Source organism: Tachypleus tridentatus, chromosome 9 (assembly GCF_004210375.1).
Source record: "Tachypleus tridentatus isolate NWPU-2018 chromosome 9, ASM421037v1, whole genome shotgun sequence".
Lineage (NCBI taxonomy): Eukaryota > Metazoa > Arthropoda > Merostomata > Xiphosura > Limulidae > Tachypleus > Tachypleus tridentatus.
In genome coordinates this window covers 24,510,758-24,537,067 of record NC_134833.1, presented here as the reverse complement: position 1 = coordinate 24,537,067, position 26,310 = coordinate 24,510,758, and the positions used below count along the sequence as shown (strand labels likewise).

At 34.5% G+C, this 26,310-nt stretch overlaps 1 protein-coding gene across 1 annotated transcript in view; it reads left to right on the top strand.

The window, feature by feature from the left end:
- The first annotated feature begins 1,446 nt into the window (after positions 1 to 1,446).
- LOC143227319 (atrial natriuretic peptide receptor 2-like) overlaps positions 1,447 to 26,310 on the top strand; it is a 41,262-nt gene continuing 16,398 nt past the window's right edge. Inside the window, exons 1-7 of the mRNA XM_076458775.1 lie at positions 1,447 to 1,524; positions 2,286 to 2,412; positions 13,340 to 13,414; positions 15,233 to 15,310; positions 20,362 to 20,466; positions 21,481 to 21,552; positions 24,930 to 25,095. Coding sequence (XP_076314890.1) covers positions 2,317 to 2,412; positions 13,340 to 13,414; positions 15,233 to 15,310; positions 20,362 to 20,466; positions 21,481 to 21,552; positions 24,930 to 25,095 — 592 coding nt within the window. The 5' untranslated portion in view covers positions 1,447 to 1,524; positions 2,286 to 2,316. The remainder of the gene's footprint in view (positions 1,525 to 2,285; positions 2,413 to 13,339; positions 13,415 to 15,232; positions 15,311 to 20,361; positions 20,467 to 21,480; positions 21,553 to 24,929; positions 25,096 to 26,310) is intronic.

Genomic DNA, 26,310 nt, shown 5'->3' with positions numbered 1-26,310 from the left:
ATTTGTTTTTATTGTAGTGATAAAAGTTTATGTCTAATTTAAACCACCATGGTTCAGTGGCAAGATAAAACTCTGGGCATGGCCAGGTGAGTTAAGGCGTTCGACTCGTAATCTGAGGGTTGCGAGTTCGAATCCCGTCACACCAAACACGCTCACCCTTTCTGCCGTGGGAGCGTTATAAAGTGACGTTCAATCTCACTATTCGTTAGTAAAAGAGTAGCCCAAGAGTTGGCGGTGGATGGTGATGACTAATTGCCTTCCCTCTCGTCTTACACGGATAAATTATGGATGGCTAGCGCACATAGCCCCTCGTGTAGCTTTGCGCAACATTCAAAAAACAAATAAACAATGCCTCCGGATTTACAACGCTAAAATCAGGGGTTCGATTCCTCTCGGTAGGCTGAGCAGATAGCCCTTTGCGGCTTTGCTATACGAAAAACACACACACACACAAATAAACAAGACAGATAATCGTATAGTTTCACGCTTGAACCAGTTAAGTATTTATTTAAATATGTTTTTAAATGACTATATGAAAAAAAAATTGTTTCAGATTATTGCGGACAAAATACAGAATAATTTATTTTCTGTGTTTTTAATAACGAATCTCTGAGTCAATTGGAATACGAAAGATAATTTGTTTCTTAGAAACAAACATTGGGTATTTTCTCAATTCTCTTGGATATTTTAAGGAATATTAATTATTGTATGAAGAACCTAACGGTTCTCAATTGCAAAACTGAAAGGAAATATAGGAAAGACAATGATTTTCGAATGTGCTGAATGGATAAATTTTTCGCCGCGGCACATTGTCTCATAGAGTAGTATCTTTGTAATTTTTCCAGGTACATACTTTTAGCTCATAGCTCCGTCATCTCTTGACCGATTTGAGATCTAATTACAGTTTTGTACTCAGGAGGTCAAACCCTTTTGATTGATGTATTTGACCAAGGTCAAGGTCTCAGGGAGTAATTTACTCTAATCTTACCTACAAAATTTCAGTTTTAGTGTAGAATGGTAAAGTCTTGATACGTGATGAGACTGAATAGGTTGGTATGTGCTTGGTATTATTACTGGCGCAGAAATATATAGCAAATAAAAGGGGTGAAAAACATTGTAGATTCATTTACTTTAATTTTAGATCTTTCTGTACTTTGTCCAACAAAACAGCACAATGTACCCAGTTGTCTTGGAGATTCTCCTTTAAGTAATATTTATTCATTCAGTTAATTAAAGATAGACAACTGATAATAAAGAAACCATCGCCTGCGAGCTCACAATTACATCTTAGTTTGCAAAACCAGATGAAACCATTCTGTAACTAAAACACATCGTACAGATCTGAGAACGCGTAGGTTAGTTTTCATTTTTACGTGAGTTTTTCTAAGTGTTTTGTCAGAATGAGTTGCTTCTGTGTATAATTTCCAAATTCTTTTCAGAAAAAATCCCTAAATATGCTATAATCAGTGGCCTGCTGTCAGGATTTCTCATCGCTCTCTGCGTCACTTCCTTCTCTATTTACAGGTATGTAAGAGGGTTTCAGGGATATTTTCAGCAAGCTATTAACGGCCACACACCTCAAAACCAAGATGAATATTAAAAGTAAGTTCAACCCAGTAACTCTCAAAGAGGTTTGGTTTTGGACGCATCTTTTTGAGACAAGTTTTCCTTTGTTAACTGATATTTTTTAAAGTGAAATACACCATCCTCAAGTCTCCATACTAGCTAGTACTAAGGTATACCTGTTGGTAGTAAATTCAGTACATATATCAGTAAAGCCACATTCTCAGAATCATTAACTGAGCAACTGCCAACATTTTAATTTTAATGTTTCACATTTAACTTTTAACTGAGATACGCGGGATTTGGGCCCGGTGTGGCCAAGGCGTTAAGGCGTTCGACTCATTACTTTGGGGTCGCGGGTTCGAATCCCAGTCCCGCCAAATATGCTCGCCTTTTCAGCCGTGGGGGCGTTATAGGTAAGGTCAATCTCTACTATTCGTAGGTAAAGAGTAGCCCAAGAGTTGAGGGTGAGTGGCGATGACTATTTGCCTTCACTCTAGTCTTACGCTGCTAAATTAGGGGCGATTAGCGCAGATAGCACTCGTGTAGCTTTGCGCGAAATTCGAAAAGCAATCAAACAAATAAAGTTATAATGATAAGTTTACACTTCAGAACTCTACCCACTGGGCCGAGATTCCATACTTCGTTGTGCTATAAAATTAATTTACAAATTTAGATTTCTAATGTATTTTGTGCATTTAAAAGGCTTTGTTTATTTCAAGACGTTTCAAACAGGAAGCGGAGCTGGTTTCGATGACGTGGAAAATAAAGTGGGAAGAAATAACCACGTCTTCTTCTATGAATGGACAACTAGGTTCCAGGACAAGTTTCGGAAGAAACAGTGTTTATGTAAGAAATAAATATATATTTTATCTTAGTGTCTAATATTTCCGCATTTTCTATCGTGTAAACCGTATTGGAAGTACGATGTTAATATTAATTTGCTCTTTAATTCAAAACTACACAATTGCCTATCTGCGTTCCAGAGCACAGCAGGGACTCAGACTCTAGATTTTACAGATTGTGAATCTGTATAGTTACCGCGGTAGAATATTATTACGTTATGAATGCCTGTTTGTCCCTATTGTAAAATTTATCCACATGTGTATGTAACAAAGATAGGTAAGTGTCGAATAATATTAACATTAAACTAAACAAGGACTCTTCTGGCTCTGAGTTGTGGTCACACAAAGTAAATTTTATACGATATTTACATAATCTATTGTGTTGCTAAAACACAAATAGACTGACGAACGAAACTTGTATAAAATGAGATTTAATTGTTATGACGAGAGACGTTACAACAGAAGAAGTCTTGGCCACTTGCGATATGGTCTGAGTAGTACCAGAGAAAAACTTGTACATCACGTCTTGATGGACTGCACTAAATCTATGTCGTCTTCTCGTATATGTTTTTATTATTGGATATTTCAGTTATAATAAGTGTTAACTCGTTCATCATAATGCAAATAAGATATTAACAACGATTAGTTGGGCACGATGTTAATAAGTGTTAAATGGTTTAGCATACCACGAACAAAAAGTTAATAAGTGTTAAATGGTTTAGTATACCACGAACAAAAAGTTAATAAGTGTTAAATGGTTTAGCATACCACGAACAAAAAGTTAATAAGTGTTAAATGGTTTAGTATACCACGAACAAAAAGTTAATAAGTGTTAAATGGTTTAGCATACCACGAACAAAAAGTTAATAAGTGTTAAATGGTTTAGTATACCACGAACAAAAAGTTAATAAGTGTTAAATGGTTTAGTATACCACGAACAAAAAGTTAATAAGTGTTAAATGGTTTAGTATACCACGAACAAAAAGTTAATAAGTGTTAAATGGTTTAGCATACCACGAAGAAAAAGTTAATAAGTGTTAAATGGTTTAGTATACCACGAACAAAAGTTAATAAGTGTTAAATGGTTTAGCATACCACGAACAAAAAGTTAATAAGTGTTAAATGGTTTAGCATACCACGAACAAAAAGTTAATAAGTGTTAAATGGTTTAGTATACCACGAACAAAAAGTTAATAAGTGTTAAATGGTTTAGTATACCACGAACAAAAAGTTAATAAGTGTTAAATGGTTTAGTATACCACGAACAAAAAGTTAATAAGTGTTAAATGGTTTAGCATACCACGAACAAAAAGTTAATAAGTGTTAAATGGTTTAGCATACCACGAACAAAACGTTAATAAGTGTTAAATGGTTTAGCATACCACGAACAAAAAGTTAATAAGTGTTAAATGGTTTAGTATACCACGAACAAAAGTTAATAAGTGTTAAATGGTTTAGTATACCACGAAGAAAAAGTTAATAAGTGTTAAATGGTTTAGTATACCACGAAGAAAAAGTTAATAAGTGTTAAATGGTTTAGTATACCACGAAGAAAAAGTTAATAAGTGTTAAATGGTTTAGTATACCACGAACAAAAGTTAATAAGTGTTAAATGGTTTAGCATACCACGAACAAAAAGTTAATAAGTGTTAAATGGTTTAGCATACCACGAACAAGTTAATAAGTGTTAAATGGTTTAGTATACCACGAAAAAGATGTTAATAAATGTTAAATGGTTTAGTGTACCACGAACAAGAAGTTAATAAGTTTTAAATGGTTTAGCATATCACGAACAAAACGTTAATAAGTGTTAAATGGTTTAGCATACCACGAACAAAAAGTTAATAAGTGTTAAATGGTTTAGCATACCACGAACAAAAGTTAATAAGTGTTAAATGGTTTAGCATACCACGGACGAAAAGTTAATAAGTGTTAAATGGTTTAGTGTACCACGAACAATATGTTAAGGTACGCTTAAATTAATGGGATTTGAATTTTATGAACAATTTATTGTTTGAACATTAAGTACACATTTATTAAATGACCATTACTCTGAGTTATACAGTTTCTAATATTGTATTTGGCTCAACCCTTCTCAAGCTTCTGGATAATAATAATTATATAATTTTCCGTTAAAAGAGTACCATTTTATCAACGGGCCACAGACGTAAACCAGATTGTGAATTTATCTCTTAATGTTAAAATAGGCGACTTAATACTCTAATATGCTGTTGTTGCCACACAAAGCCTGAAACTAAAATAGTTCTTTTGAAGTTCGCGCAATGCTGCACCAGGACTATCGGCGCTAGCCGTCCCTAATGAGCAGTGTAAGACTAGAAAAGGCAGCTAGTCATCACAACAATTAGTGTGATTAACCGTCATGTTACAACGTCCCCACGGGTAAAAGGGTAAGCATGTGACTGGGAATCGAACATGCGACCCTCATATTGCAAGTCGATCGCTTTAACCACCTGACCCTGTCAGAGCTGAAATAGCTGCTTTTACAATCCCTTTCCATTCAGTTAGTCTTGTTTTAAGATGTATTTTAACATGGCTATCTTCGCTGATGTGGCTCCTGAAGAAGGAATATGATGCTAGCTTGTTTTTTGTTTGTTTTTGAATTTCGCACAAAGCTACTCGAGGGCTATCTGTGCTAGCCGTCCCTAATTTAGCAATGTAAGAGTAGAGGGAAGGCAGCTAGTCATCACCACCCACCGCCAACTCGTGGGCTACTCTTTACCAACGAATAGTGGAATTGATCGTCACATTATAACGCCCCCACGGCTGGGAGGGCGAGAGCATGTTTGGCGCGACCGGGATGTGAATGTTTGGCGCGACCCTCAGATTACGAGTCGCACGCCTTAACACGCTTGGCCATGCCGGGCCATGATGCTAGCTAGTTATTATCTGTGACACATTAACAAATTTAATTTTTGTAATATAATTAATGTCATTATAAAAAAAATAGTTTTTTCCCCAAAAATATAATGACTCGGATCTTGTGTCATAGTGAAAAAATTAAATTTAATATGGCTACATATTAACTTAACCTGCTATCAGAGGCTGAGGAAACGCTTTTAATACATATTATTTTAATAATTATTTCTTTCATTCCCAAGGGAGTGGGAAGTGTGTATGTGTGTGGGGATAGTCATGGTGCAAAGTTTTACTTGAGCGACTAAAGCGAGGAGCATGCGCAACAGATGCACCATTACTGTAGGGTCCAGGTCTGTGTTTTATACACTTCCTGTTTTCTTGAAAGTAATTTTCTTATTTTCACATATTTTTACCGAGGTAAATTTTCGTATTTCATGTGCCCCTCCACCAGTGGCACAGTGATATAATCCGCGAACTCATACTGCCAGAAATCGGGTTTCGATACCCGTTGTGAGCAGAGCACAGATAGCCATTGTGTAGCTTTGTGCTTAGTTCCAAACAAACAAGTAAACCTATTTCGTGGGTTTTTACAGGGGTAGATTTTCCTCTTTAATGGATTTTTTTTTTACTGGACTAGATAGAAAAATTGGGGGGCCCTAGGGGACCACATCCTCCTTTCTATGCGCTACTGATTCGTATACATTTATATGAGTAGTTTCTGTAGCTCCGAGGGCTAGATTATTTGCTTGCTATTAAGCTCATAGTACACAATGGGCTATTTGTGCTTTTCCCTTCGCGGGTAATGAAACTCGAATTTTAACTTTGTAAGCAAGGAGATTCAACGCTGAACCATCAGAGGACGGACGGCGTGGAGCACGACTTAAACATTGCTTATTACAATATTATTCAATACCACTTGCAGTCTTTAATAGTGTGACAACGGTCACAGGAAACCTCTGATGGCGATTCTCTTAGAGTACTTTCTGAGCTAAATCTTTAGCACTTGAATTAATTTAGAAGTTCGGTACTAGATTAAGATGCGTATCGACCGTCTCGTTGTTTCAGATCACGAGGTTTATAAATATATGTTTCTACAGCTCAATTATTTATGGTTTCACAGGAACATGCCAACGATGTTAAGAGACCTCTACTGGGAGATTTATAATAATAAGAAAATATTAATATATCAAAGAATAAGTGTTTTTTTATCTCTCTGCCATTCAGATTAGAATTTTCTCATAGCCAATCCTCAAATAAATTATTGATAGGTTAAACTATTTTATTTTCTTATCTTCGTATTTTACACGTAATTCCACTAAAATTGATATGGTTATCGTGTTTGGAATACCAAAGAAAAAGAAGACGTTTTTAACGCATCTACAGCGAACAATAATGAAAAAAATTAAAAAAAACTTTCTGAATGGTTTTGTAGACTTGATGTGGAACTCTTGACTTATCTGATATAACGTCGAATAGAAACGACAACGAAACGATGGAAGAAAATTAAAGAAAAACTTTTCACTTTTGGTTCATCTAGATAAGCGCTCACAGTATTTTTTTTCATTTTTTGTGAAACATAATCGCTTGGAATATAAAGCAGTGAACGGTTATCACAAACAGGAATATAAACAAAAGACATAGAGAAGTCTAACTGTTTGGAATATAAAACACTGTGAGCGGTTATCACAAACGAAAATATAAACAAAAGACAGAGAAATCTAATTGTTTGGAATATAAAACACTGTGAGCGGTTATAACAAACGGGAATATAAACAAAAGACAGAGAAATCTAATTGTTTGGAATACACTGCAAGCGGTTATCACAAACGGGAATATGAACAAAAGACATAGAGAGTCTAACTGTTTGGAATATAAAACACTGTGAGCGGTTATAACAAACGGGAATATAAACAAAAGACATAGAGAAGTCTAACTGTTTGGAATATAAAACACTGTGAGCAGTTATCACAAACGGAAATATAAACAAAGACAGAGAAATCTAATTGTTTGGAATACACTGCAAGCGGTTATCACAAACAGGAATATAAACAAAAGCTAAGTAGATAAATATAATAATTCTTTATGATATAAAACTTTGTTCACGTATATAAAAAATAAAATATTAAATAAATAAAGTAGACAAACTATTCGGGCGATTAAACTTTAAAAAACAAGAAGAAAAAATCGTTTTATTTTTTATCTGAATTGAACAAACCAACTAGCTGTAACAAATAAATATTTAACTTGTTTTTTTCAGAAACGTACGGTTTGTACATTTTTTGCAACCCCTAGTAAATCAGCGGCAAGTCTGAGGGTTTAGAGCAGGGGTGTGCAACAGGCAACCCATAAGCCATTTAGTGTGGCCCTAGTTGTTGTAATCTAACCATGTGGCCTGATCTGTAATCCAACGCAAATGGAATATTTTTAAAGCATCGATCCTACGGGATTCCCAGGCTTCGACTCGACAAACTTCTAAAATTATCTTTACTAGAGAGGAGCAGGCCGAATTCGATTGGTCGGCCTCCTTAGGGCATGAATAGGTGACGTGCACTAGCACTATTGTCTACGACTCAACGTCATGTCCTGAACCTCGCCTTCGCCCGCTGGCGACAATTTTCCTAACCTCTGCTGTCCGTCATTCATTATTGGTGAAAATTTTATTACCTTTTACAGTTACTACAAGAGATTGAAGGTAAATTGATTATTATTTAGCATATTGTTGTGACTTTACTGAATTTATTAAAATTTTGCTTTCAGATGCATCTGATTCTATGTACAGTGTGACCTCGTTATTCGCGGGGTTACGTTCTTTACCCTCCGCGAATAGCGAAAACCGCGAATATTGGATGCAGTTTTAAAACGTATATGTATGCGATTATATACTATATGAAATGCTTCCCAAACACTAATGATACTTATACTCATTGATGCAGTAATAATGTAGCAATATTGCATACTGTTATGTATTTCACTAAATTGTACCGTGCGTTACCGGGCTGTGCTTTGCCGTTTGCGTTGTTGGGGAAGCTGAGGCAGTCAGCCAATAGCAGTCAATCTTGTTTGGTGAAGACGACAATTGATAAAACGGCTTGATTGAGTAAATACAACAGAAATCTCCTCGAAAAGCCCTTTCAGTCTCTGTGACCTACAAAACGCAGTTCGCGCATAACCCGCGAATATGCGGGGCCGCGAATGGCGAACCGCGAATAGGCGAGGTCACACTGTATTTTGCTATTCTCAATTAATTTAAGTACCGGAAGGCTATGATCGGGATGCCAATTTAGAAACATGTGTTTCTGTCCATAAGAGGTTCCATGTGTAAATAAATTCTATGTTTTTTCTACTTTGCTATTTTCGTGAGAATAATTTTTGTTTTGATTTCAGGGCTAGTAAAATGTCAGCAGTTAAGAAACGAAAAATTGATGATGAGGAAGGTTATTCAACAGTGAATGGTGCACAAAATATCTTGTTGTCCCACATAATCAAGGTGTTGTCTGCCTCGTCTGTCAAACTACAATTGCAGTCATGAAAGAGTACAATATTAAGCGACATTACGCAACTAAGCATTCCTCCCAGTTTGATGAAATTGTTGGTCAGGCACGAAAGGACAAAATTGAACATTTAAAACATCCATTGAAAAGCAACAAGGTGTTTTACCACTTTCAAGAAAAATTCAGAACTGGTGACAAAACTGAGTTTTAAGCTTTGTGAATGTATGGCAGAAAAGGAAAGCCTTTCAGTGATGGAGAATTTATTAAAATTGTTTAACAATATTCACAGAATATGCATGTCCAGAGAAAAATATTTGGTGGAGCAAACTAGCCTTTCCCTTTACTGTCTCAAGCAGGACAAAAGATCTTTCAGAGGACATCAAAGAAACTTTGAAAGAGAGATTGAATTCGTCTGAAGCTTTCAGTCTGGCTTTGGATGAAAGCACTGATATCAATGACACATCCCAACTTGTCATTTTCATCAGAGCTGTTACTGCAGGCTTTGATGTTTTCGAAGAGTTTTAGATATGGCAAGCCTTTCCTCCACAACCACAGGACAGGATATTTGTGAACAAGTGCTTAAGGCTGTAGAAAAGTTTGAACTGAATCCTTATAAATTATGTGGTGTTACAACAGATGGTGCTCCTTCCATGACAGGTAGGACAAATGGATTCACCAAGAAATTTCTAACTGCAATTGGAGCACAAGACGTAGTTGTAAGCCATTGCATTATTCACCAAGAGAGCTTGTGCACCAAAGTTCTGGATTTTGCAGAAGTCATGAAAAATGTCGTCCAATGCGTAAATTATATTCGAACACGAGGATTAAATCATCGACAATTTAAAACTTTTTTAGATGAGCTGGACAGTGAGTATTCAGATGTTTTGTACTTCTCTGCTGTACGTTGGCTTAGTAGAGCTGCTACTTTGAAGAGATTCTGGAATCTGCGAGAGGAGATTAAGTTCTTCATGGAGAGCAAACGTCAGAATGTGGACTTCTTGAGCAATGAGAACTGGCTGAATGACTTAGCATTCCTCACAAACATTACACAGCGTCTGTCTGATTTAAACTTAAAACTACAAGGGAAAAGTCAACTTGTGAATAAGTTGTTTGAGCATATTTGTGCTTTTGAGAAAAAATCGGAACTTTTCCAGGTTCAGTTGAGAAGAGCCATATTGACCCATTTTACATGTCTTGCAACCAGGAAACTGGAATTTCCTAATCTGGATTGCAACAAATATGGAACCAGTGTACAAAAGCTGCGTGATGAGTTTGCAAACAGATTTCCAGATTTCAGACAAACTGAAATTAGATTGAAATTGTTCGCTCAACCTTTTGATTTGCCAGTGGAAGACAGTCCTGATGATTGCCAAATGGAACTCATTGAACTGCAGGCTGACATGGACACTAAAAGGAAATTCTCTGAAAACAGTTTGCTAGACTTTTACAAACTCTGTGTACGTGAAAAGTTTCCCAATTTGTCCCGTCATGCACAAAGAATTGCCTCCCTTTTTGGTAGCACCTACTGCTGTGAGCAATTTTTCTCCAAAATGAAGCTCATCAAAACCAAATGTAGAAGTCAGCTGACTGATGAACATTTGACCAGTCAGTTAAGAGTGGCAACCACTTCTGTCAAAGCTGATATTGACAAGCTCTGCAAGGACTCTAAATTTCAAGTGTCGCACTAAAATGATCACTCATGCAAAAATATAAAATATTATTGCTTGCATTTTGAGAATTTTTTTAAATTTATTGTGCATGTACACGAATAAGCTTGTTTTTTAAGTGGCCCCGCTTGATTGATGAAGTTGGTTATATGGCCCACCGACGAAAAATGTTGCACACCCCTGGTTTAGAGTGTAGATAGATAATTGTGTAGTTTTGTACTTAACAATAAAGAAACATAACATTTTTTACGGCGATTTTTACTAAACTATTTGTATATCTTTTACATTTTACTTTTGTTTACGACATACCACATTGCTCTGCAATGTATCATTTTTTACATACATTATCTAACTGGGTATTGTAATTTTTCTTTAGGTTTACCAATCACTTTTTAATTAATGAAACTTAACACATAGAAACACATTATAATTTTACATACAATATCTAACTGGGTATTGTAATTTTTCTTTAGGTTTACCAATCACTTTTTAATTAATGAAACTTAACACATAGAAACACATAATAATTTTACATACAATATCTAACTGGGTATTGTAATTTTTCTTTAGGTTTACCAATCATTTTTAATTAATGAAACTTGACACATAGAAACACATAATAATTTTACATACAATATCTAACTGGGTATTGTAATTTTTCTTTAGGTTTACCAATCACTTTTTAATTAATGAAACTTAACACATAGAAACACATTATAATTTTACATACAATATCTAACTGGGTATTGTAATTTTTCTTTAGGTTTACCAATCACTTTTTAATTAATGAAACTTAACACATAGAAACACATAATAATTTTACATACATTATCTAACTGGGTATTGTAATTTTTTTTTAGGTTTACCAATCACTTTTTAATTAATGAAACTTAACACATAGAAACACATTATAATTTTACATACAATATCTAACTGGGTATTGTAATTTTTCTTTAGGTTTACCAATCTCTTTTTAATTAATGAAACTTAACACATAGAAACACATAATAATTTTACATACAATATCTAACTGGGTATTGTAATTTTTCTTTAGGTTTACCAATCACTTTTTAATTAATGAAACTTAACACATAGAAACACATTATAACTTTACATACAATATCTAACTGGGTATTGTAATTTTTCTTTAGGTTTACCAATCCTTTTTAATTAATGAAACTTAACACATAGAAACACATAATAATTTTACATACATTATCTAACTGGGTATTGTAATTTTTTCTTTAGGTTTACCAATCACTTTTTAATTAATGAAACTTAACACATAGAAACACATAATAATTTTACATACATTATCTAACTGGGTATTGCAATTTTTCTTTAGGTTTACCAATCATTTTTAATTAATGAAACTTAACACATAGAAACACATAATAATTACAATTTCCACTGTAACTATGTAGTTATTTAAAATACGTATATATATATATACCCCATCACCAAACACATCTTTGGTAAGAGAAAATCACCAGTTCTTAAATGTTTCACGTTGTTTTTATATGTTTATTAAACATATTTTATGTTAGAAAAGAGTTAAACTATCAATGCTACAGCTGTGTTTTCATCTAAAAGTTAAATCATTTTACCAAACGGTGTTCCAAACTGTTCGTGTAATTAAGTGATCAAATAAAGTATGTTTTCGCTCCTTTAGTCGGATGAGGAACTACTTTAGTCGTATGAGGAACTACTTTAGTCGTATGAAGGACTACTTTAGTCGTATGAGGAACTACTTTAGTCGTATGAGGAACTACTTTAGTCGTATGAGGAACTACTTTAGTCGTATGAAGGACTACTTTAGTCGTATGAAGGACTACTTTAGTCGTATGAGGAACTACTTTAGTCGGATGAGGAACTACTTTAGTCGTATGAAGGACTACTTTAGTCGTATGAAGGACTACTTTAGTCGTATGAAGGACTACTTTAGTCGTATGAGGAACTACTTTAGTCATATGAAGGACTAATGCTCAAACAATTTTATTTTCAGTACAATGAACGTTTATTCTAACTTAGACAATTGATCGTCAGTGTTCGTATATTTATCGTAAAGATTTTCTGAGTTTATATAACGTTTCTTACTAGTAAACTGCGAAACTACGACTGAATATATATATATATGAACGTTTGGCAGTAATTTTAATTCGTTTAAAATATTACAGGTTGTAGACATCAATAACAGTTTTACTTCTGTAATATACTGCTCAAGTCAGAAACGAAATATTTTCCGTTTCAAAATAGTATCTAACAATTTCTCTAATCACAAATTTATGATAAAGTTTTGAATAATACAATTTAAAATATTTCAACAATCAGAGATAATTTCCTTATGCTAAACTTTAATTTGAAATGGAATATATTTTTAACACTACATATACTATACTAAAGATTCTAAACTTTCTGTAGTTTTATAATGTCTTAAATTGTGACATTAAATGTTTCTAAAATGTTTGTACAGTTGATTTTTTATCTGAAGTTTTTTCAATAAGTTTAATTTATGCTGACTCTACTTACCAATACCACTTATCTTTTGACTTCCACAACACTGATGTGCAAGGGATGAGATAACTTCGTGCATTTGTTGAAGATAATGTGAAGATAAAACTCAATCATAGTGAGGCTACACTCGTGTACGGAAGCACATTTGTGCTAGTATAGCAGTAAACTGACAGACAGCGATTTATAAGCCTAATGACGTGGTCTTATTCCGACACAACAATGATCTGTTTTCGAGAACGGCAAAAGTCGTATGTTATTTTTACACGAATGAAAATATCAGATGAAACGTCTTATAAACTAATTAAATAATAAATTAAAATAAAAGATTTATGTGAGTTAACTTCTCGTAGCCCTACTCTGCTCATATTAACCAATATTTCAGAGTTCTTGTTCCGAAGAGACTTTTGCTTCTGGAATGAAAGGGAAACAGGTGTTTACAAAAACAGGTTATTACAAGGTAAGGTCGAATTTATTTATTTATTTTTGAATTTCGCGCAAATCTACACGAGTGTAATTTGGTTAGCCGTCTCTAATTTAGCAGTGTAAGACTAGAGGGAAGGCAGCTAATCATCACCACAAAACCGCCAACTTTTTGGCTACTCTTTTACCAACTAAAAGTGGAATAGATCTAAACATTATAACACCCCCAGGGATGAAAGGGCGAGCATGCATGAAGAAAGATGTTTTTGGAATAGTACTCAATATTAAGCTGATTATGTGTGTTTATATGTATGTGATCTATTGAGAAATTACTTTTGTCAGTGTTTGTTTGTGTTTTTTAATTGCGCGCAAGGCTACACGAGGGCTATCAGCGCTGGCCGTTCCTAATTTTACAGTGTAAGACTAGAGGGAAGGCAGCTTCTCTAGTCATCACCATTCACCGCCAACTCTTGGACTACTCTTTTTTACCAACGAATAATGGGATTGATCGTCACATTATAATACTCCCACGCCTAAAAGAGCGAGCATGGTTGGTGCGACCGGGATTTGAACCCCCGACCCTCGTACTAGGAGTCGAGTGTCTTAACCACCTGACCACGCCGGGCTATTTGTTAGCGTCTTTACTAATGTTTTTAAACTTAACATTAAAGGTCCATCCTGGTTGTCATATCCACTACAATAAACTAAACCCTGAAAAAACACCTCATAACCATCCCTTATCATTCAAATATTTTTGGGTAAATGAAAAAATATGTTTTATTTCAGGAAATACCTTTTGAAGTTAGTTCTGTGAAAACTCGAACTGAAATCAGTACATTTCTATTGTTGCTTCTTAAAAATGTTTTATTTCAGGAAATCATGTTTCTTTTGTTATGTAATCATTGTAGCCATCAAACACTTTTGCTCCTTAATGTTTTAACTATGGAGTTTTAACTCCGTTTAACTTCACCATATGGTAGTCTAAATTAATTTAGGCATGTGAATAATCATTCATAATAAGAGGTCAGATGGTATTGGTTTTGGTTAATGTTTTAACTATGGAGTTTTAACTCCGTTTAACTCCACCATATAGTAGTCTAAATTAATTTAGGCATGTGAATAATCATTCATAATAAGAGGTCAGATGGTATTGGTTTTGGTTGGCTGATGCAAACCGTGTTATTAAGCCGTGAACAGTCCAGAGTTTTGTTTTTTGTTTGTAATTGAGCACAAAGCTACACAAAGGGCTGTCTTTGCTCTGCCCACCACGGGTTTCGAAACCTTGTTTTTAGCAGTATAAATACGCAAACATACTGCTGTATCACTGGCGTGGGGGGGGGGCAGACCAGAGCAGAGGATAAGACCGAACAAAAGAATGAATTAGGCCTCTACGTCACAGATTTTCCTTTTAGTTCCACGTTTGGTGAAAAAGGAAATCTTCAACGCATGTGTACAACCGGAATTTTTTTTTTATGTTAAGAAATAGTTTTTATGTTTTTGTTACTATCTAACTCTTTGTGAAAATTCAAATAAAAATCAATACATTTCTATTAATGCCAGAAACAAACGTCCTCAGAACATCAACATTTTGCACTTATTTAATTAAACATTCGACGTTTCGCTTCGTGTTTTCTTCAGGAGCATTCACTAAAGCATAAACCTCTCCTGAAGATGTATAGCGAAACATTGAGTGTCTAATTAAATAAATGTAAGATTTTTGATGTTCTAAAATGGTTTATTTCTAGTGTTAGTATAACTTTCATACACCAATGTGCACTACAGAAATTAACTAAACGCCTTCTATTGTTACTCAGTGAGAAACTGTTTTTATATTATCATTTTGTTTGTTTTTTAGGGAGTCATTGTCGCCATAAAACCTATTGTAAAGACACGGATCGAAATTAATAGACCACTATTGTTGGAGTTAAAACGGGTAAGGTAATAAAAATATTATATTTATTTTAACAATTTGGCATTTTAAGTTACACAAGATGATTTAGTGAGTTTATTTGTTGAAAAACAGCGTCACGTCATATGATCTATCTGTCAGTTTTTATAAGGTTCCTCAATAAATGGAAAACGTTAGCCTAATATCTCGTATGTATTTATCTTTACTGAACCACTTATGAAACTGATTTATGTACGCACAAAAACCGTATTTTTCAGTATTTACATTAATTATTTTTTGTGTTTGGGGATCAGGAACAAAATATGCCATACTTGAAACAAATGAAATAATTTCCATATTTGTTTCTACAACGTGTAGCTCATAAGCTTAAATACGTTAACACCAAATAAACGAACAAACCATTTAACTACACACTATTCAGAAACTAGCTTTAGGTTTATCTTTACCCTTATGCAGGTATTTAAAGGATGTCCCTTGTGTGTTTTTCGAGTTTGGTAAATAACATCATCTAAAAATAACAACTGCTTGGAAAAGCCAAGACATTGAAGATTTATTTATAGGTTGAAATTACGCCACCTATTGGATAGTTTATTTATTAAATGAATTTTTAAAAAGTTATTTTCTCAATATTGAATTCAGTTACTGAATAAAAACTTTGCGATCCCTACAGTTATGGTAGTCATGTGATAAGTTTTGCACGTGGATTTGAAATGGGCGGAAACGCCTTAAGTATAGAACAACTTATTTTCAGTTCACGGTCAAGAATGCAAAAGAAATATCGTACAATCCTAGATATAATGATTTATAAATGTATTTTTTTATTTTACACAATCAAACAAACTATTGAACTGTAATGATTTCACACGTGTTTTTACTATTATGGTACTTATCTTCAGTTCACACATATTAAAGACACCTTTCAATCATTATCACTATTGAAATTCTCACAGAAACTAGCAAGCGGTTTTATAAAACAACTTATTAAGTAATTATGTGTTGTTTGTCAAGTTTCATTATTTCTCAAAAAGTTCAGCTTGTGGAAAATGATCTTTTTACATTTATGTTTAACAGTGTTGGTTTCCAGTGGCTCACTACCAATCTGACAGTATAGTTGTAACTTACTTGTCTCAGGCAGGTTACGTGACCTGATTCTGTGTAAAATGAGGCATTTTGTTGGGGTGATAGAGTTTCTGTAATATGTAAAACGAAACTGATATTACCAATCATTGTTTTCTTACTATGCAGACAAAGTTGGCATTTGTACATAGGTAAATATATATGAAATATAAAAAAATATGATAGTTTTATTGCACAATAAATCTAAAGTTAGAAAACGTGTGTGGCTACAGCTAAGAATGACTTGTGATCATAGGCTTAGTGTTCTACATGGTAACAAACTCTGTTGATAATTACTTATAAGACTAGGCTTAGTGTTCTACATTGTAACAAACTCTGTTGATAATTACTTATAAGATTAGGCTAAGTGTTCTACATTGTAACAAACTCTGTTGATAATTACTTATAACATTAGGCTTAGTGTTCTATATGGTAACAAACACTGTTGATAATTACTTACAAGATAATACCTTTCATGAGCAATGAATTTTATGCTAACTTTCTTCACTTGAAGCGGTTTGAATTTATATTATAAGGTCCACCTCGAAATACAGGTTTATTGTATTCCAAGTGCTAATGAACTAATGAAGTTGTGCTGATTCACACATCGCTGAACTAAATATCAGAAAATTTGAGTTTTCACTTGTACTTTATTGACTCTGAGGCCCCGGCATGGCCAGGTGGGTTAAGGCGTTCGACTCGTCATCTGAGGGTCGCAGGTTCGAATCTCCATCCCACCAAACATGCTCGCCCATTCAGCCGTGGGGGCGTTATAATGTTACTGTCAATCCCAATATTCGTTAGTAAAAGAGTAGTCCAAGAGTTGGCGGTGGGTGGTGATGACTAGCTGCCTTCCCTCTTGTCTTACACTACTAAATTAGGGACGGCTAACGCAGATAGCCCTCGTGTAGCTTTGCGCGAAATTCAAAAAACTAACAAACAAATCATTTATTCTGACACTGTTTAGCTCTTTCTGTGTATAAGATTGGTTTGTTTTGAATTTCGTTCAAACCTACATGAGCTATTTGCCGTCCTGAATTTAGCATAAGACTAGAGGGACTGCAACTAGTCATCGCAACTCACTATCAACTATTAGGCTATTCTTTTACCAACGAATAGCGAGATTGACCTTCACATTATAACGCTCCCATGTTTGGTGAGATGGGGTTTCAATTTCGCGACCCCAGGTTGCGCGTCAAGCGTCCTAACCACCAAGCTCAGTGCATAAAGTATCGTTAAAGTGAACAAACAAATAAACAGTTTCCGATCATCGTATCTGAGAATATTTACTGCAGGTTTTGTTAATTGGAATTTGTCCCTAAGTTGTGTATTGTGTGGTATACGTTTTTTGAAACTTTAAGTGTTGCGTATTACAATTTGAAATGTCCTGAAAGTGAGTTAAATTGTGATTTGAATTCAAAAGTTAAATAAACGTCGATACGTTTCTAATTTATGATATTTGACAGATTAATATACACAATTTTCTTTACTAATACAAATATATTTTAACATGCAAATAATGATACAATTTATTATAATTGTTATTACAAATATCTATTACCAATAATGATTTACATATAATTTTTTTTACAAATATATAAACAATATTAAATTTTCTTTCCGGTCTCGAAACTTGCTTGATATCTTGTCGAGCGAATTAATCTGGAGTTAACGCAGATACAATTCATTTAACAGTGAATAATAACTGTATTATTCTTTCTTCGCCGTTTACACGTAGAAGTTGTATAATGTCTTCGTAATAATATTAACGTCCGAAGTTAATCCACTGAAGTTAAACGATTTGTAGTGTAGTAAATTACAGTTATAGCTTCCGAGGTCTATAGTATACAAACTGTAGCAAACCAACAATACACTACTGGCCAAAATCTTAAGGCCAATGAACATAAAGAAAAAATATGCATTTTGCGTTGTTAGACTTAACGACTTATTTGAGTGGAGCTTCGAAAGATGAAAATAAGAATAAGGGAAAGTAAAAAAAAACAAACCATTTTTAGCATTTACTAGCAAAAATGTGAACACTATGAAATTAACCTAAATACTAACTTGTCGAAAGTTCAAGACCATACAAAAAAGAAGTCCTAAACAGGGTAGAAAATGCCCAACAAGAGGTCTCAGTAGTGAGTTGCACGGCCGTCATTCAAACATTTGCTTTGGCATGGTCAATATAAGTGTTTGCAGAAGGCTGGCTGAAATGTTATTCAAGTGGTGAAGATGACTGCACGAAGATCATGCAGTGTTTGGAATTGACGTCCATTTCTATAGACTTCCCTTGCCATCCACCCCAAACATTTTCAATGAGGTTCAGTCCGGGCGAACACGCTGGATAGTCCAGGTTATTCGCCATGAAAAAGTCCTTTCTCCTGCGGGCATTGTAGATTGCAGCGTTGTCCTGCTGAAAGATCCAGTCATTTCCACACAAGCGAGAGCCTTCACTTGAAAAGGATGCTTTTTCCAACATGCCAATGTAGACAGCTGCTGTTAGATGCCCCTGTATAACCTGAAGCTCCATTGTTCCATGGAAGGAGAAAGCATCCCAGATCATAATGGAACCTCCTCCACTGTGTCGTGTAGAAAATGTCTCCGGTGGGATATCCTTATCCTGCCAATAACGTTGGAAGCCATCTGGACCATCCAGGTTAATTCTATTCTCATCAGAGAGAAAACCTTCTCTCACTTTTCTTTGTCCCATGTTTGGTGCTTTTCAGAAACTTTTAATCTAGCTGTTTCGTGATGTGGAAGGATGCGTGGCCTTTGAAGACGTTTACGGTTTTTAAAGCCTTTCTCTCGTAGATGCTGTCTTATTGTTCTTAAGCTGCATTCTGCGTCTGTAATGGCCTTAATCTGATTCGACGATCGGCTGGTGTCTTGCCGGACAACCCGTCGAATCCTCCTGCTCAACGCCGGCGAAATTTTCTTGGGCCAATCACTTGAAATTTTTGTTCCGTATCCATCAGAGTTTTTTAAGAAATTTGCAACAGCAGTTTTACTACGCCCAATCTCACCAGCAATGACACGTTGAGAGAGACCTTGCTTTTGCAGCTCAACAGTTCTGCCACGTTCAAACTCTGCAACTTTTTAGTTTTGCCATGTTTTACCCAACATAACACAGTAGATGTCAGTAGGAGATGTTGACAACGCTAATGCTTTCACACAAATGAGTAAATTTCGTTTCGTGTTTACCGATTAACTCTTTGTTTCAATATGGTCTCAAACTTTTGACCAGCTGGCATTTAGGCTAATTTCATAGTGTTCACATTTTCCCTATTAAATGCTAAAAATGTTTTTTATTTTTATTTTCTCTTTTCTTATTTTCATCTTTCGAAGCTTTAATCAAATCAGTGGTTGAGTCTAGCAACGCAAAATGCATATTTTTTTTCTTTATGTTCATTGGTCTTAAGATTTTGGCCAATCAGTGCACATACTGTTTCTTGGCGCGTTACGTTAGTTATCTTCTATAAGCGTGAGGCGATGCTCTAGAAATTATATGATTGCACAACAATACTGGCAATCAGTAGTATTTATATACACACGTAGTTCTTTGTTGATTCTTAGACTCGAGAAACTTCTACAACTTTAGTTAATTGGCGGGAAATTCGAAATATATATTTAAAAGTAAAACAGCTATATGCATTTTTAGATATATGTTTAACTAAAACAAACCTCAATATTAAAATGAATATATAATAGTGAAGCCGTCACAAAAGTAACTTAGAATTTAAATTTTATTTTCTTCATACTTACCAAATAACTGATATAATGAAACGAACTTTTCTCAATATTTAATATATTTCCATATCTCACCCGTAGAGGGCTTATGTATATTCAGTGGTGTAACAAGCGTAGTTATTTGTCTTAGCAATAAGGTAACAAACTTTAAAATTTATAAGTAAATGTGTACTTTAAACTATCTCATCAAACAATTCCTAATACTTACACAGATGAAAGATTTACAAAACGATCACATTGTTCGATTCATCGGAGCATGCGTAGAGCCTCCATATTGCTGTCTTGTCACCGAATATTGCCCCAAAGGAAGTCTACAGGTTAGTGTTATCTTAAATACTGATCTTACGTCACCATCTCGATATATAATATTCACATACCAGCCCTATACAGTTGTAATGTTCAGTTCAGTACCGATGAGTAATTTAAACCATACGTTTCTAAATTGTTAATAAAACATGCAGTAAAGTTTGACACATTTTGACTATTTTTTTTTTGTAATGGCGCTACGAAAACTGAACGAGGCTTCAAAATGTTGGTTTCACCGATTTAAAGGTGTAAGCAGCAAATATGAAGGTTTAAGTAAAAACGTAAAATATGTTTTATGTCAGTAATTGTAATTATGCCGTGAACAATGTGTTATGACTGAAATCAGTATGTGGATTTTAGGTTATGATATATTTTTCACGATATCTCTTACACAAGAATCTTAATAATTGTACTACTGTACTAAAACTGATTTAGATTACTTTCATTTTATACTGCAAAAATGATATAATTGACTTTATGGCATAACAGGTTTTTTTATTTACATATTTAGCAATGGCGAATTTCTTAAGTGTCATAATATATAAGGTTAAACAACAACGTTTTTAAACTGTGTTTATTTGTGATTTGACACATGTGTTAAGTAAGAATTCCATCTTAATTGCTATGTTTATTATTGGTTTTGCCAAATTTGAATTTTGAGTTAGGGCTGGATGCAATTTATGTTTAGGGTTTAGGAGAAGTTAACAAGAGCTGGTTATACAGACTTAACACTATGCAGTTAAGCCTATTCATGATTCGGGTTATTTTACGAACCTGTGTTTAAGTACAAGTTGAAAATATGTTTACGTAGTTTGTTCTGAAAGAACTCAACCAAATAATATGTTCAGAGCAATTCATTAACAGATTTCTCTCTCTCATTAGTTGTGTGAAACAAAGTTAACAGGTTTCTCTCTCTCATTAGTCGTGTGAAAAAAAGTTAACAGATTTCTCTCTTTCATTAGTTGTTCTTTTGACTACCATTTGTTCACTATTACTTGTGTCTATATAAGGACTGGTATTCATAGGACATTTTAGAAAATGAAGAGATAAAGCTTGACTGGATGTTCCGCTGTTCCTTACTTCAAGACACTGTAAAGGTAGGCTTACCAACTAATGAATACTCCAAACATCAGAATACTTCAAGACACTGAATAAGTAGGATTACCAACTGGTGAATACTCCAAACACCAGAATACTTCAAGACACTGTAAAGGTAGGCTTACCAACTGGTGAATACTCAAACACCTGAATACTTCAAGATACTGTAAAGGTAGGCTTAACAACTGGTGAATACTCCAAACACCAGAATACTTCAAGATACTGTAAAGGTAGGCTTACCAACTAGTGAATACTCGAAATACGAGAATACTTCAAGACACTGTAAAAGTAGGCTTACCAACTAGTGAATACTTAAAATACCAAAAGATTCCTTCTGTGCTAGTTGGCTGTACTTGGTTTCAGCTTCTTTTAAATATTTTAAAATATTTTGACAAGTATTCTTATGCAATATTCACTGACTTCAAAATAATCATTTAATTTTGCAACTCATATTGTAGCATAAAAAACATCAAAATCATTTATTTATTTATTTAAGAAGACACTAAATGTTTCGTTTTATAACTATCCAGTAACCGACAGTACAAAGCATTCGATTCTTGTGTTCTAGTGGAACACTAATAAAAGAAACTATAAAGTGAAACGTTGCATGTCCTACTGAATAAAATAACGTAGTTTCGTGTTATTGTGTTACTTATTTCCAAATTGTCAAACGTTATTATAAACTGAACAAAACCCCGTGATAAAAATAACACGAGAGTGAGCTATTAGGTTGTTCAGAAATAAGTGTCGGAATCCTCACGATGACATTTAGAATATTGTGTAACTTATTGTTGTTTGGTTTAATCCAATGTTTGTCGCTTACAAGGTGTCTTAATTGTCTGCTCTTTTAACTCTACTGAGAGTAAGTTTCGCAACCCCCAAAGCAGCATGGATAAGAAGGCATTCCGTCTTATTTTCATCTACGACTTAAAACTTGGACGAAAAGCCACGGAACATCAACCAGGCATTCGGCCATGGTTCTGCCACTGAACATATAGTTCGGTGTTGGTTCCAAAGGTTTCGACACGAAGCTGAAAGTCTTGAAGACTTTCATGGAAGGAAGCCATCCTTAGATAAAAAAGACATTAAAGGAAGCAGTTGAGACAGATCCTCACACAACAGGACGTGAGCTTCCAGAAATGCTAGGTACAAGCAAATCAAACATTGCCAATCACCTGATTGCGATTGGAAAGACAATAAAGTTGGATAAGTGGGTTCCGCATGAGTTGACTGAAGATCAACAAAATCGGCCGTCATGAGACCTGTCAAGAGTGACGCTCCAAAAATTGAACGAATTGAATTCTGCCCTATTCACTTTATTCTTCAGACTTTTCTCCTACATATTTTCATTTTTTCAAGCACTTTGACAACTTTTTGAACAATAAACGCTTTCAAAACCAGGCAGCTGCAGAAGAAGCTTTCAGGGAGTTCATTGACCGTAGAAACTCTGATTTCTACAGTAGGGACATAAACAGCATCGTTACACGTTGGAAAAAGTGTGTTGAAGCAAATAGTACTTACTTTGATTTTAGCACGTTTCACAACACTGGTTTATACTCTTCCAAATTTCGCAGTTCAAAAAACGACATTTATTTCTGGACAACCTAATATTTTTGTGGTTAACTTCAGGATGTTTCAAAATAATTTATTTCGTATACATAATCGTAGTTGTGACGTACAGTTACTACTGTGTTTGAAATATGGAACGCTAGAAGAGTAGTTATGTATTAAGCATCATTTTCTACAAAAAACGTGTTCAATTATACGTTGCATTTCTTATCAAATAAACACAAAACACAGTTCCTGCACCAACTTTAAATAATGTTCTGACTGGATAGCAGATTATGAAAAGGATGTTTGTGTATTGAAATACGTTTGTCTAGCAAGTAATTGTTTTGTCTTCATAATATTTTATTTCTTATTCTCTCTCTCTATATATATATATTTATACTTATAAACATTGTAAGATAAGTACGTAACCGAACTAGGCTTACTGTACATATATCTAGGTCATAATATAATGACAGTTTTTGTGTTTCTGTGCGTGTATGTGTCCGCTTATGGCTAGCGAACAGGTGAAACTATTGTCAGTAAACCTAACATGTATCATAAAAGGATTCCCATGGGATTGATATAATGGGTCTTCTTTCGAGTTTGACCTCTTATATCTCTCTCTGGGGCACATATCTCCCACGCGTTGAAAATGTGTTTCAACTAGTATATATATATACTTTCATAAAGAATAGAACAGAAAGTCTCTACATTTCTCGCCTGAGTAAACACTTGTTTTACCTTTAAAGAACTGATTTTATTCACTTAAGTTTAGGCTGTTTTAGTGAATTGTACTGGCTTAACAGATGTTGAACAGTGCATAAACGAGTTGTGCTTGAGAAGATATGATCGATTTACTTCGAAAACAAAACAGACTATTCAGCGGCGTTTCAATCTTTTGCTTTCACTTTATTCCAGTTTGTCCTCTGTGTCTATCTACCATAACGCATACGTGAGAGATATCGTACCAATGGTTTAATAAATAAGTTTCAAAACTCAAGTTTTGAAAACTTTATTATTCCTTGGCGTTTGTATTTTCCGTAAGTGACGTATATGAAATATACTCTATCGTATTTTTTAACTGTTACTTTTATTAGGAGTTTTGGTTAGAATATTCAAAAAATTCAATTTATTAGTTTTTTATATTTTATTCTAATACCTTTACGATAGAGATTCTTTTGCATTGTTGTTTTTAGTATATAAATATATGGATTTACGAATGGTTTAATTATCCTAATATGGCCGCATATTATGAGTTATTATTAGGTTTATGGCCGAAAATATCGTTAGCAACGAGAGTGATAGCCCAGTGATGAAACAATGGATTACAATATTTGTAAGTCAGAATGTAATAACAAATCAGTTATCGCGTTGATTTTTAGTTTTAATGTGAGAAGACAGCTTGTTTTGATCTGTAGTTAAGTTTAATTGTAATGCATTTTTATAAAAAAAAAAAACGTTTGTTTGCCGATAATAGACAAGAAGTTAATAGCTACTCAAACACCTGGTTTTATAAATTGTTTTCTAACATAATAAAAATTAGACCGGGAACCAGTGAAGCCTCTTCATTTCTGTTTTTAACAGAAGATTATTTTAAAATTTTAAAACATTTCAAACGATATGAAGATGAATTAGTTTGAAGTTGATATAACATTCACATACTTTGTTCATGTACGAATTACATTCGAAAATAATTCTTTATAATAACACGTTTATTTTATTGCTTAAGATTTGACGTAGGACATTTATGTTAGGCTTACTTATAGATACCGAAGTAATAAGGCATAAGAATGTAACCACGTAACAACAGTCTTGACCTGTACAGGGAATGGCATATCTTCACAACAGTGATGTTCGTTCCCATGGCAACCTGAAGTCGTCCAATTGCGTGGTAGACAGTAGATTTGTCTTAAAGATCACAGATATTGGCCTTCACGCTCTTAGAACATCAGAGGAAAATGAAAACAAAGTGTCATACGCCTACTGGAGAAGTAAGACGAGTTTGTTATTTAAGTTTAATTTTCTAGACAGAATGCGCTGAAAAAAAGTTTTAAAACTCATATTATTAAATTCAGTTCACATTTCGCTCCGTCGAATAGTTTTGAAAGCAAATTAGTGGCCCGGCATGGCCAAGTGGGTTAAGGTGTTCGACTCGTAATCCGAGGGTCCCACGGGCGTTATAATGTATCCGTCTGTCCCACTATTCGTTGGTAAAGAGTAGCGCAAGAGTTAGCGGTGGGTGGTGATGATTAGCTGTCTTCCCTCTAGTCTTACGCTGTTACATTAGGGACGGCTAACGCAGATAGCCTTCATGTAGCTTTGCGCGAAATTCAAAACAAGCAAATTAGAAAAATATTTTGTTCGTGCAAATTTATTGTTGTTTCCCTTTCAATTTCGTAAACTATTTTCTTTATCATTCAGTTTATAATGATTTAGTTTCGTACTTCATAATGATTTAGTTTCGTACTTCAACAGAGATAAATATTTTAAATTTGAAGATTATTTGCTCTGTTTTTTATTTCTATGGGTTTTTTTAGTCAAAAGAAAAAATTGACAGAACAATTTAATTTGAATATTTTGTTTTATAACACGTGAAACGTTGAGAAAAACAGTTTAAGTTTTTTTTGTTGAGGGTATAGGGTGGGGAATAATAAAAAAGTATTTATGTTTGTTACTAAGCTACACAATGAGCTGTGTGTACTTTGTTCATCACGGGTATCGAAACCCGTTTACCAGGGGTGTGTGTGAGTCCGCAGACGTAACGCTGTGCGTCTGAGACGACAAATGAGTTATGCATTTACACTATACGCTCTCATGCTGTATCAAAACAAAATTAGAAATGTGGTTCCTTATCTGTAAATTTTATTTTTATGTTTGGAAGAGTGTATTTCACTAAAGCTAATGTAGTTTTGTGTTTATTACTGTGGTGTTTACAACTTTTCTCACTGTGTTCCGGCTCGGCATGGCCAAGCGTGTTAAGGCATTCGACTCCTAATGCGAGTGTCGCGGGTTCGAATCCCGGCCGCACCAAACATGCTCGCCCTTTCAGGCGTGGGGGCGTTACAATGTGACGGTCAATCCTACTATTCGCTGGTAAAAGAGTAGCCCAAGAGTTGGCGGTGGGTGGTGATGACTAGCTGCCTTCCCTCTAGTCTTACACTGCTAAATTAGGGACGGCTAGCGCAGATAGCCCTCAGTAGCTTTGC